The sequence below is a fragment of the Dermochelys coriacea genome, chromosome 6 (genome assembly GCF_009764565.3).
Source record: "Dermochelys coriacea isolate rDerCor1 chromosome 6, rDerCor1.pri.v4, whole genome shotgun sequence".
Classification (NCBI taxonomy): Eukaryota; Metazoa; Chordata; order Testudines; family Dermochelyidae; genus Dermochelys; species Dermochelys coriacea.
This window is the reverse complement of record NC_050073.1, coordinates 71396039-71409377: the sequence shown is the minus strand read 5'-3', so window position 1 is coordinate 71409377 and position 13339 is coordinate 71396039. Positions and strand designations below refer to the sequence as shown.

General features: G+C 37.1%; 1 protein-coding gene across 1 annotated transcript in view; it reads left to right on the top strand.

Moving 5' to 3' along the window:
- Window positions 1–12505, top strand: part of LOC119857438 (neuroendocrine protein 7B2) — an 84475-nt gene extending 71970 nt beyond the window's left edge. The window contains exons 4-6 of the mRNA XM_038406379.2: window positions 2853–2965; window positions 9597–9650; window positions 11898–12505. Of these exons, the coding sequence (XP_038262307.1) occupies window positions 2853–2965; window positions 9597–9650; window positions 11898–11993 (263 nt within the window). The 3' untranslated portion in view covers window positions 11994–12505. The remainder of the gene's footprint in view (window positions 1–2852; window positions 2966–9596; window positions 9651–11897) is intronic.
- The last annotated feature ends 834 nt before the right edge of the window (window positions 12506–13339 follow it).

Genomic DNA, 13339 nt, shown 5'->3' with positions numbered 1-13339 from the left:
ATGAAGTGAGCTGTAGCTCACGAAAGCTTATGCTCAAATAAATTTTAGTCTCTCTAAGGTGCCACAAGTACTCCTTTTCTTTTTGCGAATACAGACTAACACGGCTGCTACTCTGAAACCTGCCATAACAATGTTTTACAGTATGTGCCATTTTGGATTTTCCCTGAAGAGCCCAAGTGTGGAGTGGTTGCATTAATGGGTACTGCTGCATGGCCGAGTCTAGTTTACTTTTAATAGGCCAGAATGGGGATTGAGTCGCTGAGCATTTCATTAGTAAGATATAGACTGAACATATGTGTCTTTAGACTCTTGAGAGTAAGGGAGCAGAAGCACGATCTGCTTGAGACTTATTTTCACCACAGTAAGCAGGATGGTGCCTTGTTCTTAAACTTAATTGCACCACATGTAGCCCCTGTTCACACCTCTATTGAAGCACACTAATCTTACGCTGCCTGTTGCACCCCACACCAGGATTTGGAAATTCATAGTTATAATGTCATGATGAACTTTTGCAGCAGTTCTTTACAAAAAATTAGTGAGTTTTTCAAAAAATGGACAATACACACACAGAGACATAAAAGTAAAAGAATAGTTCAGGGCCTGTTTCTGATCTCTTAACTGAGGTAACTCAGAAACTCCCTGGAAATCAGTGAGCCAGTTAAGATCAGTATTAGAACCTTGGTGTTTTACAAGGATTTTGAAACAATTGCTTTTTCCTTAATTAAAAAAAAATGAAATTATGAATAATCTTATTTTATGTTCAGTGAGAGTGTACCACTTTAAGAGAATTACTTTCTCTAATTTCTTGTCTACAGAATCATCTTTATCTTTACCTCCTGGATTCTAGGCTAAAGATTTATTCATTAGGAGTTTCAGAGTAGCAGCCATGTTAGTCTGTATTCGCAAAAAGAAAAGGAGCACTTGTGGCACCTTAGAGACTAACAAATTTATTAGAGCATAAGCTTTCGTGAGCTACAGCTCACTTCATCGGATGCATCCGATGAAGTGAGCTGTAGCTCACGAAAGCTTATGCTCTAATAAATTTGTTAGTCTCTAAGGTGCCACAAGTACTCCTATTCATTAGGAGTGATATTCTGGCCCCAGTGAAGTCAACAGGAGTTTTGCCATTAATATCAATAGAGCCAGGATATCACCTGAGAGAGGCAGCATAGATGTCTGTTCCAGTCATGCTTCCTATTGGCTCTTTGTGTCTTGACAAAGACCTGTAGACCTGTAATGTATGTAAGCAGCTTCGATGTCTTTGTACTTGGCAGGGCAGCTATTTTGAAATGACCCTTCTTGAGGCATGGAAGACAAGTTAACAAAAATCTTCATTCATTTTGTCCTCTCATCTCAAAAGTTATTGGTTCTGCAACAAGGTTATTAGCTTTTTTTATTTGTCAGTTCAACTACTGCTAATTTACCTTCTTTATCTAGTTCCATAAACAGGTCATAAGCACCTAGGTAAACAGATAACAGAAGTGACTTTTCAAAGCTCTGAACAAGTGGCAGAAGAAACTCCATGCACTGTCCTTCATCTGGATCAATATATTTCAACACAGTTGTATTCAAGAAGGATTGCGTTGGATCATAAAAGGTTTCAAGGCCTTCCTCAAGTCTGCTTCTGTCTCTACTGTTAGTTTTTGTCTTAGAAGTTGTTTGAAAATGGCACTTATGGTTCTGTAATACTGAGGACCGCCCTTCTCTCTTGGGGAGGATCTGTCATCAAGGAGCTAGTCTAGGATTCTAGGTTCAGTTCCCTGCTCTGCCACAGACTTGCTGTATGAACTTGGGCAAGTCATTTAGTGTATCTGTGTCTCAGTTCCCCGTATTATTAGGGGATAACAGCTCTTCCCTTCCTCCTCAAAGGGGTGTTTTGAGGATACATAAATTACAGATTGTGAAGCGCTAAGCCACTTTGATGATTGGTGTCATTTAAGTATCTAAGATAGATGCATCCGATGAAGTGAGCTGTAGCTCACGAAAGCTTATGCTCTAATAAATTTGTTAGTCTTTAAGGTGCCACAAGTACTGCTTTTCTTTTATCATAACAGCTGTAGGTGGAAAATGGCCTCTACAAAGTCCAGTTGTTCTCTTGTGATGACACCAAGTTCAAACAGCAATACAACCTGCTGACAAACTTATCAGACAGGTTTTATGAATATTAATCCTGCTGATGCTCTGAGATGCAACTTGAGGAATTGTCCATTGTATTTCAAATGTGGTTGCTGGACACATCAAACTGTTAACTGAACTGCAGAATTGCCTTTGCTGTGCAGACTTCAGCCTCAAACTGCATTGAAATAGGGGGCAAGTGCCATGTTAAAGATCTGCAGTTCCCCTGAATAGAGTGGCTAACCAGAAATGTAGCTCCATTCAGGTAGTTGCTTATTAAAGTAGATTCTACCTGGGCTAACATAGGCATTCTGCCATGGGCTTCCCATACAGAATCGCTGAAATCTCTTCACCAGAACCAGTTTGACTCTAGGGAAAGTTCCTGTGGTAGTTGATAAACTGCAGATATCTCTTTAACACTGGGGATTTTTTTTAAAATTGGGAGAACACAGTGTTCAGTCTAAAAAAAAAAAAAAAAATTAGTTTGTGCCCTTGATTGGGTGTGGTGGTGGGTGGGGGGAAGAGTGGAATTGGAAAAGAAATAGATTTAACTTTCAAGCTGCAAATGGGTTGACTTTAAAAAGATTTTTCAGAGAAAAGCTGTGTAGCATTTCCAGTATCCCAGTTTTTATTTAAAGTTTGTATTGCATAACTGAATTTAAGAAATGTTGCAACTAAATATGAGTTGCTCATAGTGCACTTTGCAAGTTGGTAAGCTTTCTAATTGATTTTTGCAGCTGACGATGGGTGTCTAGAAAACACACCAGACACAGCAGAGTTCAGTAGAGAATACCAGCTGCACCAACACCTTTTTGATCCAGAACACGACTACCCCAGCCTCGGCAAGTGGGTGAGTAAACTATTCTTATTTATTTTTGTTGATTGATGGAATGACTGCTGGGTCTGCTAAATGGTACCATGCAGCTGTAAGGAGAAAGCTATGGGTTCATTTCTCCTGGGAAAAAAAAAAAGAATCATTTGAAAGGAAACTTCTTAAAGAGATGTACCTTCACCTATTTAAAAGAAACCAACGTCAAATTAATGGCAAAGAAAAAGTGAAAAATATATTACTGATCAAAAGGCAATGAAAGTTATAGAAAATAGAAGCCTCTAGCTTATCACCTGTTCTAAAGTATGGTTTCAGAGTAACAGCCGTGTTAGTCTGTGTTCGCAAAAAGAAAAGGAGTACTTGTGGCACCTTAGAGACTAACAAATTTATTTGAGCATAAGCTTTCGTGAGCTACAGCTCACTTCATCGGATGCATGCAGTGGAAAATACAGTAGGGGGATTTTATATACACAGAGAACATGAAACAATGGGTGTTACCATACACACTGTAAGGAGAGAGATCAGGTAAGGTGAGCTATTACCAGCAGGAGAAAAAAAACAACAAAAAACAATAAAAAAAAGGTGGTTTTTTTTTGTTTTTGTTTTTTTCCTGCTGGTAATAGCTCACCTTACCTGATCTCTCTCCTTACAGTGTGTATGGTAACACACGTTGTTTCATGTTCTCTGTGTATATAAAATCCCCCTCTATTTTCTACTGCATGCGTCCGATGAAGTGAGCTGTAGCTCACGAAAGCTTATGCTCAAATAAAATATGGGCAAAATCTTGCTCTGTTCATACAAGCAGTACAATAACTTCAGCAAGACTACTTACATGAGAATGCAGGCCAGATTTGGTCAGAGGAGAGTTCCGCTTCTTAATCTTAAAAGACACACTACATCAATTAGATGTCTAATACCAAATCTAATACCAGTGTAAGGCACCATAAAGACAACAATTACAGGTCACCACTAGTACTTGTAGAACAAATCAAGAAATCTTATACATAGTTGTAACTCTTTAGTTTAGATAAACTTATGCTAAACCAGCTTTCCATATGCAGATATTGATAAACGGACATGCTTGGCAGTGCCTCCTCTTGCTGTAATCACGAGACAATGATGCATCATTTAGGACCAGCCCAGTTTAAGATTTATAGCCTTAATTACTTCACTTATATGATCCCTAAAATTCTAGGCAGAGTCAAGCCAAAAATCCAAATATTGGAAACTCTTATTGCAGTCTAAATAATTAGCATCAAAGGTTGTAATATTAAAAACACCAGATGGTGAACTAAGTTTACTATTTATGCCAGATAACATTGTTAGTTTTCTTATTATTCATAAGTAATTTATTTTCATAATGCCACTTTGAAGACTATAAAAACATGTCTGCAAGTTTTTGGACTATAACAATATGTCAGAACCAGGGTACATCGTACTATGTTGTCATTAATGATATATACTTAACAAATTGTGGGCAATCCATTAGTTAATATTGTAAGATACCTTATCTTGAGCTTTGTTGGGTTATTTTTTTAGTTTTCCATCAGTCACTACTAATTCAGGAAGAAACTTCCCACATATGGATTAAAGCAAATTGTTTGCTCCCCAACCAAAATTATATGAGGCAGCAGCAAAGCCAAGTCCAGATCTTTTTAATTAGAGATGAAACAGCTGCTAATATCCATGGTGAAATGCTCTGCTGAGATCCAGGATAGTTGCCCCAATTGCTTCCTCATCATACATTGCTATATATTAAAAAGATAAAGAAATACAGCAAATGCTGCTGTTGTAAGTAGATTTTACTCTGGGAGAAATATAGCAGAAGGGCAGTCTAAAAATTACCTAACTGAGATTTTAAAAATAAGAGCCATGGTCACTGTTTGGAATCTGGCTTAGATATGAAGTGAGTGACCAAAACTAATTGTTCATAGCCTGTGAGTTGTCCAGTACACAACTGTATATACCCACATCCTCTGACTCCTCACAACCCTCCCCCCCTCACAAATTACCATAGCTGTCTTTAGTTGACGCATGCATTAGCAGTTTCAGTAGAGAGACCAAGGACTGAATAGACATAAGGGGTGAAATATTGTATTATCCTAAACCAGATTTCCCCAAATGGTCTATGTTACATGAGGTTGTAGAGTCTTGTAACTAAGAATCACTGCACTCCAATACCCATAGAGTCAGGATATCCTCTGTATCAGCACAAAACCTGGTCCACTGTCAAGGGCACATGTTAGGGCAGGGACCACTGCCTAACCCAAGCCCCTTTTTTGATCTTGGCACTACTGGGTCAGTGAACTAACTGTTTGTTTTCCCTTGTCAGCTCCCAGAGCAGACAGACAGCATGTGTTCCTCTAATATTAATAATCAAAGCCAAATGATAGTTGCAGGTTAAATGTTGATTTGTTTATGAAAGAGAGGGAAGAAATAGATTTTTAAACAAGAAAATAATGTACTTGAGTGCTTGTGTAGTTGTGGAACTTGTATATCACTGTGTGTGTGTGTGTGTGTGTGTGAGTGAGGGAGACTTCAAGTCTGAAAACATAATTTATAAAAGTTAGATGATAGAAATAACCTCATATGGCAGAGTCCATAGGTCTGTGTTTGTGCCAAATCTATATAGTTCAGTTATTTAATGGGGATACTAATATGCAAACAATGATAAACATATCGGTTCATGTATAAGCATCTGTGTCAATTCGTATTTTTTTTTGTCTGAAACGGAAACATCCATAGATTGGCTTGTTCACTTCCAACTCTTCTAAGTAGTGATCTTTATGCTTCAGAGGGGAAGGGATCCTCAAAGTATGATGAATTAATTTTTCTTGCCATGGAGAAAATGCTTTCTTTTTCCTTTCCAGCCATAGACCTGAGGCTGCTGAGACAACTGAGATCACATGATTCTGGTGGTTCCTGCATGTAACTACTGGTTCTCCGATCTCCTAGCTTCTGGCCAGAGAATCTTTTATTTTTTTTTCCTTTTTCTTCCTTTCTGGTCAGACTTTCTTTTGCAATAGGGAAATATTTTCCATCTGGATTCAGATTCTCTCTACCCTGTAGCTTATCTCTTAAACTGGTGACATCGATCTAGAGAGGTGCATGAGCTGTTGCTGACTTCCAGAAAAACTTCCACTGAGACAATTTAGTTTTTCACATGGGAATATTTCTTAGACTGGCTGACACCAGAAGTTTTAAACATGCTCATGCTATGGAAGGCAAGGAAAAAGAAGCGGCAATAGAGTTCTTCTGTCAGGCTATCTGACTCATAATTATACATGTGGAGAATTAAAAGACAATGACATTTTTGAATAACATTTCTTTGTACTAAATAACATGAATTTCCATCTCATCTTGAGGCTAGAAACAGTGCTGGTTTAGTTTATCAGTTAGAGTGGGTGGACCAGAGCCAGTGTTAAAAAAAAAAAAAAAAAAAAAAAAAAAAAAAAAAAAGATAAATGGAGAGCAGGAATTTAAGTGCACCAGAAGACAGAGACTTCAGTATGAAAGAAATTGCCATCCCTGATCCTTAGATCTTGTTGAAAGCCTGTAGATAGCACTTTATAGATTTCTGTTTGTACTGACTTTTATGATGTTTACTTAATATTGAAATATGGTAGGAAGCAGAACAGTATAATATGATAGCTTAACCTCACTCATCCTGTGGGAGCTGGAGTCTCCAAGTGTTGAAATAAGCAAAGGTGTAATTTTTGGACATCTCAGAAAGATCAGCATTCTTCTTTTAAAACTTGACCTTGGGTGGTGACTTTGTAACCTGCACACTTCCTGGGTGTGGTGTTCTGTCCCATCTAGTGGCACTGATACTGCTTCGAGAGAGAGATAAATGAGTCTGCTCTACAGCCTTAGCCAACAGGCAGTTGGCTTTTAGCTCAGGCAGTAGAGGCTCATGCACTAAGCTCCAGAGGTCCCCAGTTTGATCTTGCCCTATGGACAGACCCCACGTTACAACTTCACATCTTTGTCTCTCAGAAAGATGTCTCTCCCACTCATCAGGGATGGTTCTATGTAAGTAAGTGAGGACCTTTTAATGAATGGGGGGGATGATATCTGTTCATATTTTTATGGCAGCCCTATCAGGCTAGTATAGCTGAAAGCAATTGCTATTCAACAAGGGCAGGTGGCATGAAATGTTACAAAAGAGGTGTAATTCGCAGCTGAATTAGAGGGAGGGATTCTTATCAATTTTGACACTGCTTGCTCACAAGAATGGAACTGTTAAGCAAATATAGGAATGGTGTGATTGCAGTACACCCTGCCATTTGGCTTTTCATCAGTGGATAGTCCATCTAAAGAACAAGGAGTTTGATAACTTTTCAGCCAGATTCTGAAGGCATTTGGATGTTTTATAATAGATTTTTAGAAATGTATGTACACAGTTATATGTGCATTTCTATGGTAATTGTGCATGCTAACTGCCTTACAGCAAATTGTCAGCAAATAACTGACTTACAGCAATTGTAATAATCAGGAGCACCAATTATGAGGACAAATTTTTGCTCAAGCACATTTCTAAACATTGGGGCAGCAATAATGATTATTAGGGAGAGTTACATCAAGGTTTGTTGACCCTTTTTAATGTTGGACAACAGATTATTCAGTTCAATGTGCTATATTTCTGTTTGGTACTGTACATAAAACTTCAGACATGAAGATTATATGACCTGGAGATTCTGAATTGAATGATAAAAAGTATTCCTCAAGGTAGTAAGTGTACAACATTGCTATAGCATTATTCCTTTTAAGTAAGTTCTGCTAAATGATCATATAAATCCAAAGCATGGTGCTGGGCAACCTCATTTGCTTGAAATTATCACCAATGAGATTTAAGAAGCGATTCCACCTCCCATGCACCCATCTATGGCATTAGCCAGGTTGGTTACAAACATCATAATTTGAGTACTTAGGCCCCAATTCAGACCCTAGTGCCCAGACTGAATAACTGGGTTGGATGCTAGGGAAATGCACAGGGAGAAGGGGAAAGAAATCATCTATTCACCAGGTTGTATGAGCTGTATGCTGCTCTGAGGCCCAAACACATATGCCCCTTCACAAGCGCACATTTTCAGATTTGCTGTTACTACATTAACCCAATCTTAGATCATGCTCCATAACCCTATCTGCTCTATGCTACACATTATACTTAAATGGAAGTTATGGTCTTAAATCACTTCCAAACAGACTAAACAAAATATGATCTTGTTGAGGAGGAACAGTTCAATTGTGAGGAATTTTCCTGCCTGATAAAAGTCTTCGCTTTAGTAGCCGTGCCCCTTTTTCTGTGACAGAGACTATTTCCCCCCCTTAATGAAAAGTATAAGGTCAAATAGTGTATGAAGATAAACTGCAAAGGATGTGCTGGTTCCTACAGGGAATAATTTACACATCTGCCTTTTTAAAAATGTTAAATTGACGTTTTCCCCAAGTGAGTTTGCATAAATGATTGTAGCCAAGAACATCTCTCTTTGGCCAATTTACTCTCTGTTCCTTTGCCTTTCTGGCACATCCCAGATGAAATAGTTGAGGTTGGGCAAGAGATATGCCTTGTGAATTTGGGTTTAATGAACATGAAATGTACAAAACAGACAGTTTTGGCAGATGTCATTGTAGCTCTCTAAAATGTTTGTTTTTCTCATATCAAGGCTGCACAGAGGGTAGAAATGTTTTGTGAATTTGTGTCTCATTCTCTATTTACATGATCAATGTTAGGTTAGTTGTTTATAGCAGAATTAATGGCATTGTTTATATAGTGTTTGCCTTTAAAAATGTAATTCTTCTCTCATTGCATTTTCAGGTTGCTTCTTTTATTTTTCTTTTTTTTTACCTAAAGTATAATCAGAATTGAAACAAAATCTGTTGAGCATGTGTCTGATATTCCAGACCTTATTTGAGTTCACTACTTGTATGAAATATAGCAATATGTGGAAACACTTATACAAACTGTGGTCACAAAGTCATATTTTTTTTTCTCATCATAACTTTCCTTTCTGCCAAGACATTTTTTGGCAGATTTTAAAAGGTTCACTCTATTAAAAATGTTATAGACCAAATGGTTTTTAGAAGCTTTATTGGGGGCACTATTTAAACAAAGGAAGGATTGGGCACTGAAAGAAGTTCAGCAGAACTTTTTTGCATAGAGAATAGTAAATATATGGAATAAAATACTCAGAAATACTACGAGTGACTAAGATAATGATTTTTTAAAAGGAATTTGGAAAGCATATATAAAGAAAAATATTGAACAGGTACAATTATCATTTCAAAAGAAAGGAAGAGAGCTATAACAGACTGGTATCCCAGCTTCCTTGTATTTTTTAATTAATAATAATTTCCCTGTTCACTAAGGCCCTGTACACACAAAACATTATAGTACAGTATAACATCTCAGACTATCTAATATGCCTGTTTTTATAATTGTTGATGACACTGACTATCCCTGAAGAATAGCAAAATATTGTATTAATAGCTGCAGTAATCAAAATGTTTCCTTGTGGTTTATCTTTCCAATAACATGACATTCTGATCTAAACTAGTTTCCAAAATGTTCATATGCTAATATTTAAATACCATTGTCTTGCTTTAAAAGAAGAGTTAACCAAATTTGATCCATATTTGTATTTTTTTGTAGAATAAGAATTTACTCTTTGAGAAGATAAAGGGTGGACCAAAAAGAAGAAAAAGGGTAATTGTCAGAACACAACTTGTTTTAATTTTAATATCTTGTTTCTGTGTAGCGCTGATGAAGATTAAAAAGGTAAAATCCTGTTGCTGAAATGAAGAATTGGACTAATACATCTGTAATATAACTTAGAATACTACTTGAAGTCAAGACATTATTGTGATAAACTACAGTGCCTGGTTCCATAAAAGTCCACTAAGCCTAAATTTTATTATTCTATCACAGCCAGCTGCATTGCATTCAGAAGATGTATTCAAGTGAAAAGCTTTCCCATAAAATCTAAGAATTGTATTAACTTGCTTTTTAAATAGGTTTTATTTTGCATAGGAAATGATTTTGAATAACATGGATAATTTCTCCTTCAAAATTAATTTTAAAAAATAAATTCCCCATAACAGGTATGTGTAAAATCCACTACCAGTGCTAGATCCCTATAGAAAAGAATTCTGCTCTCAGCTGCCTGTGTCAACATGCCATAAGGGTGTAAATCACAGCAGATTTTGTCCCTGTAATTGGTATAGTTCTGTTAGTTTCAGTGAAGTTACTACTGATTTACCCCAGGTGTGAGAGGAGAATTAGGACCATTATTCTGCATCCAGCTGTGTCACAAACACAACTGAATGGGTTCTTCTCCTGATGACTTAACAGAGTCCAGTGATCACACAGAATTTTTGGACCCTCCATCTCACTAACCCCTGACTTCTCTCTCTGCTCCTTTCCCTTCCTCTGTCTCAGAAAAGGTATGTATCATTCAACTTTGTTGCTTCTGCATTTCTCCATAAGAAGAAAATAGGACTTTGAAATGTAAAGTGCATTTCCACACTGGCAGCAGGGGTTCCATATTTATTAGAAAATGAGTAGTCTGTATTTGGAATAATTGAAGCAGAAAGTAAAAAATTGTTTTTCTAACTTCCTACCCTGCAATCTCAATCCGGAAGCCAGAAGTCAAGTTGAGTTCTTTCTGATTCACACATCACCAGCCATAAACATTCCGCAATTAGAACTTAGTAGTCAATTGTGATGATTACTACATGACCCAGAAGGATATCCACCTCCCTCTCCTAGGCTTTTGTTGGTTTTGCAGTACTAACAGGGAAAAAAAGTAAGTCAGTTAAGTAAGCAGATGTGCCTCTGGGAGCAGATATGTAGCGTAGTTTTACATAGTAGAACTGCACTTTAAGATAAGATTAGTGAAATGTGCACATCAAAAAGAAAGATGTTCTCTGTTTGCATGCTGCCTGACTTAACAGGGAATGTAATGCTTATCATCCTCATATGAGAGAAAGGGTGGCCCAGTGGCTAGGGCACTAGCATGGAATTTGGGAGACAAGGATTCAAATTTCTACTCTGCTACAGCCTTCCTATGTGACCTTGGGCAAGTCACTTAGCCTTTCTGTGCCTCAGTTTCCCATGTATAAAATGGGGATAATAGTTCCAGCTCCCTGTCAGTCCCCCTTTTCTACTGAAGAGAAGAGAATCAAGACATTAGCATTTTATTTAGATTATATTAAAGTTTCTAGTTAATCCTCTCATTTATTTCTCCACCTTGAAGGGTTGCAGAGTAGGTACAAGGCCTTTTTTCTTTTTAGTGGAATGTATTATTTTTTGCATTAGAGCTTATTTATGGAAAAAATTGATTTATAAATATTAAAATCTTTCCCTGGGAGCTATTTGTTCTTCATGCACTGAGAAGAAAAATTAGCAACCAGAGAATGAGTTTTAATATTTGCAAGTCAATCAGTTTTTCTAAATAAGCTTTGTGTCAACATTCCCCCCCAAAGATTTGTAAAGCTGCGTGATGGAACTATATTATATCCTACTTTTGCTAAACATTACAACTTAAGACCCTAATCACATAAACACTGTGTGCATGTGAATAATCCATAGAGTTCATTTGATTTATTTTCCTGTTCGGATAAAACACATATAGTATATTATTGATCTGGTCTGGTCTGGTAAAGGCTTAGGGTTCTTATTTTCCATATAGTGGAACTAGACTACACTGGACTGGAATCATTAGAGCAGTGAAAAATACACTAGAGTAATCACATGGAGGGCACAAACATTCCAAGAGTAATGATATGGGCATGTCTGCTTGACTGACAGGTCATTGGGAAGACAGCCTATCAGTTTACATTTGACACTCAGATCAGTAAAAAATTGTTTTATATATACATTATTGCTAGTTACCCTAGGATATATTTTCTCATTCCTAATCAGTATCTTTTTAATTAATTTTTTTTTTTTCAGAGTATGAACCCATATTTGCAAGGCCAGAGACTGGACAACGTTGTAGCAAAGAAGTCTGTTCCTCATTTTTCAGATGAAGACAAGGGCACCGAATAAGTACAATGAAAATGAATGATGAAAACTCATGCCACCCTTCCGTAGATCACAATATTGCTTACATATAATCAGCTATTAAAATCCGTGCAAATGGCAGCATGTTTATTATTTATATAACTGTGGATGAAAAACAGATGTATTTATAACATTGTTCTCTTGGATAATCAAAATATGATTCTGCTTTCTGTTAAATTATGGTAATAGGACCTTTTAGTTGTTTTTGTTTTTGTCATGGAGCAAGTTTTAAAAATATTAGTCATTTTAGTAACTAACGTGAGTTAATAGCATTAAATAGCAGCTTGTAAAGCGGAAGATGATATAAAAAATTGCCCAGTTTAATTCCAGTGTTTATTCTTATATTTTTTTCATGTTTGACACATGAAAATTATAGTTTTGGGTTTTTTTTGGTTCACAGATACTGTGATTTAACAAACTAAAGTAATGATAAATGTTGTTTTACCCAGATACTTTCAGCTTTTGGTCTATTTTAATAAATATTCAAGCAATCTACAGTGTTTACAGAGTGACATTTTACACAGTATTTGGAGGATAATCTGCCTTAGTTATTGTCATGCTAACTAGAAAACTGTGGTTTGAATCTACAGACTGAAGTATTTTTCCTGATCAGTTTTTATCATTTCACTATCTCATCCTTCCCAGTCACTCACACTCACCTTGGCTACCTGCTGGTACGTCTCTAGTTTGCAGACTATGAAATCCAATGGCCCCCCCCCCCCCCGAGTGGCTACTGGATTTGTACATTTAAAAACTGGCTCAATTCATACTCCTATGGAATGCCATGACTGAGGAATGACATTTGTGTATGATAACAAAGATCTCAGGTAAGATGTAGCTTATTTGTAAGTGGGAGGTTCTCAATTGTTTTTGGACATAAAGTGTCCTGTCAGCCTAAATTCCAGGACAAGGGCTCCTTCCATTAAAACAGGGATAATCTAATAAAAATCAGGACAGGTACCAACGCTACCTGGCCCCAACACAGCACTTTATATATTCAGTATGACCCTTGGCCTTGCCACAATACAGTCACTACAAATCTGCCAATCAGCTGACTGATGATGAGTCAACACATACACTTCTAAATATCCAAACTGGGCTATAGTGCAGATGAGATTCCCAGCTGTAGGCTAATCAATAGGCCTCACCCTGGGCCTTCGATTTTACCAGATGTCTGGCAATGGTAAACCCTTTATCAGGCTACGTAAATTACTTGCTTTGCTGCAAGAGAAAAAAGAAAAGTGAAAAAGGACCACCATTTATTCCATGGGCATTTAATACTCCTGTGCAAGAAGCAAGGTGAAAACCTGTAGACCCTGTGTAGCAGCCTA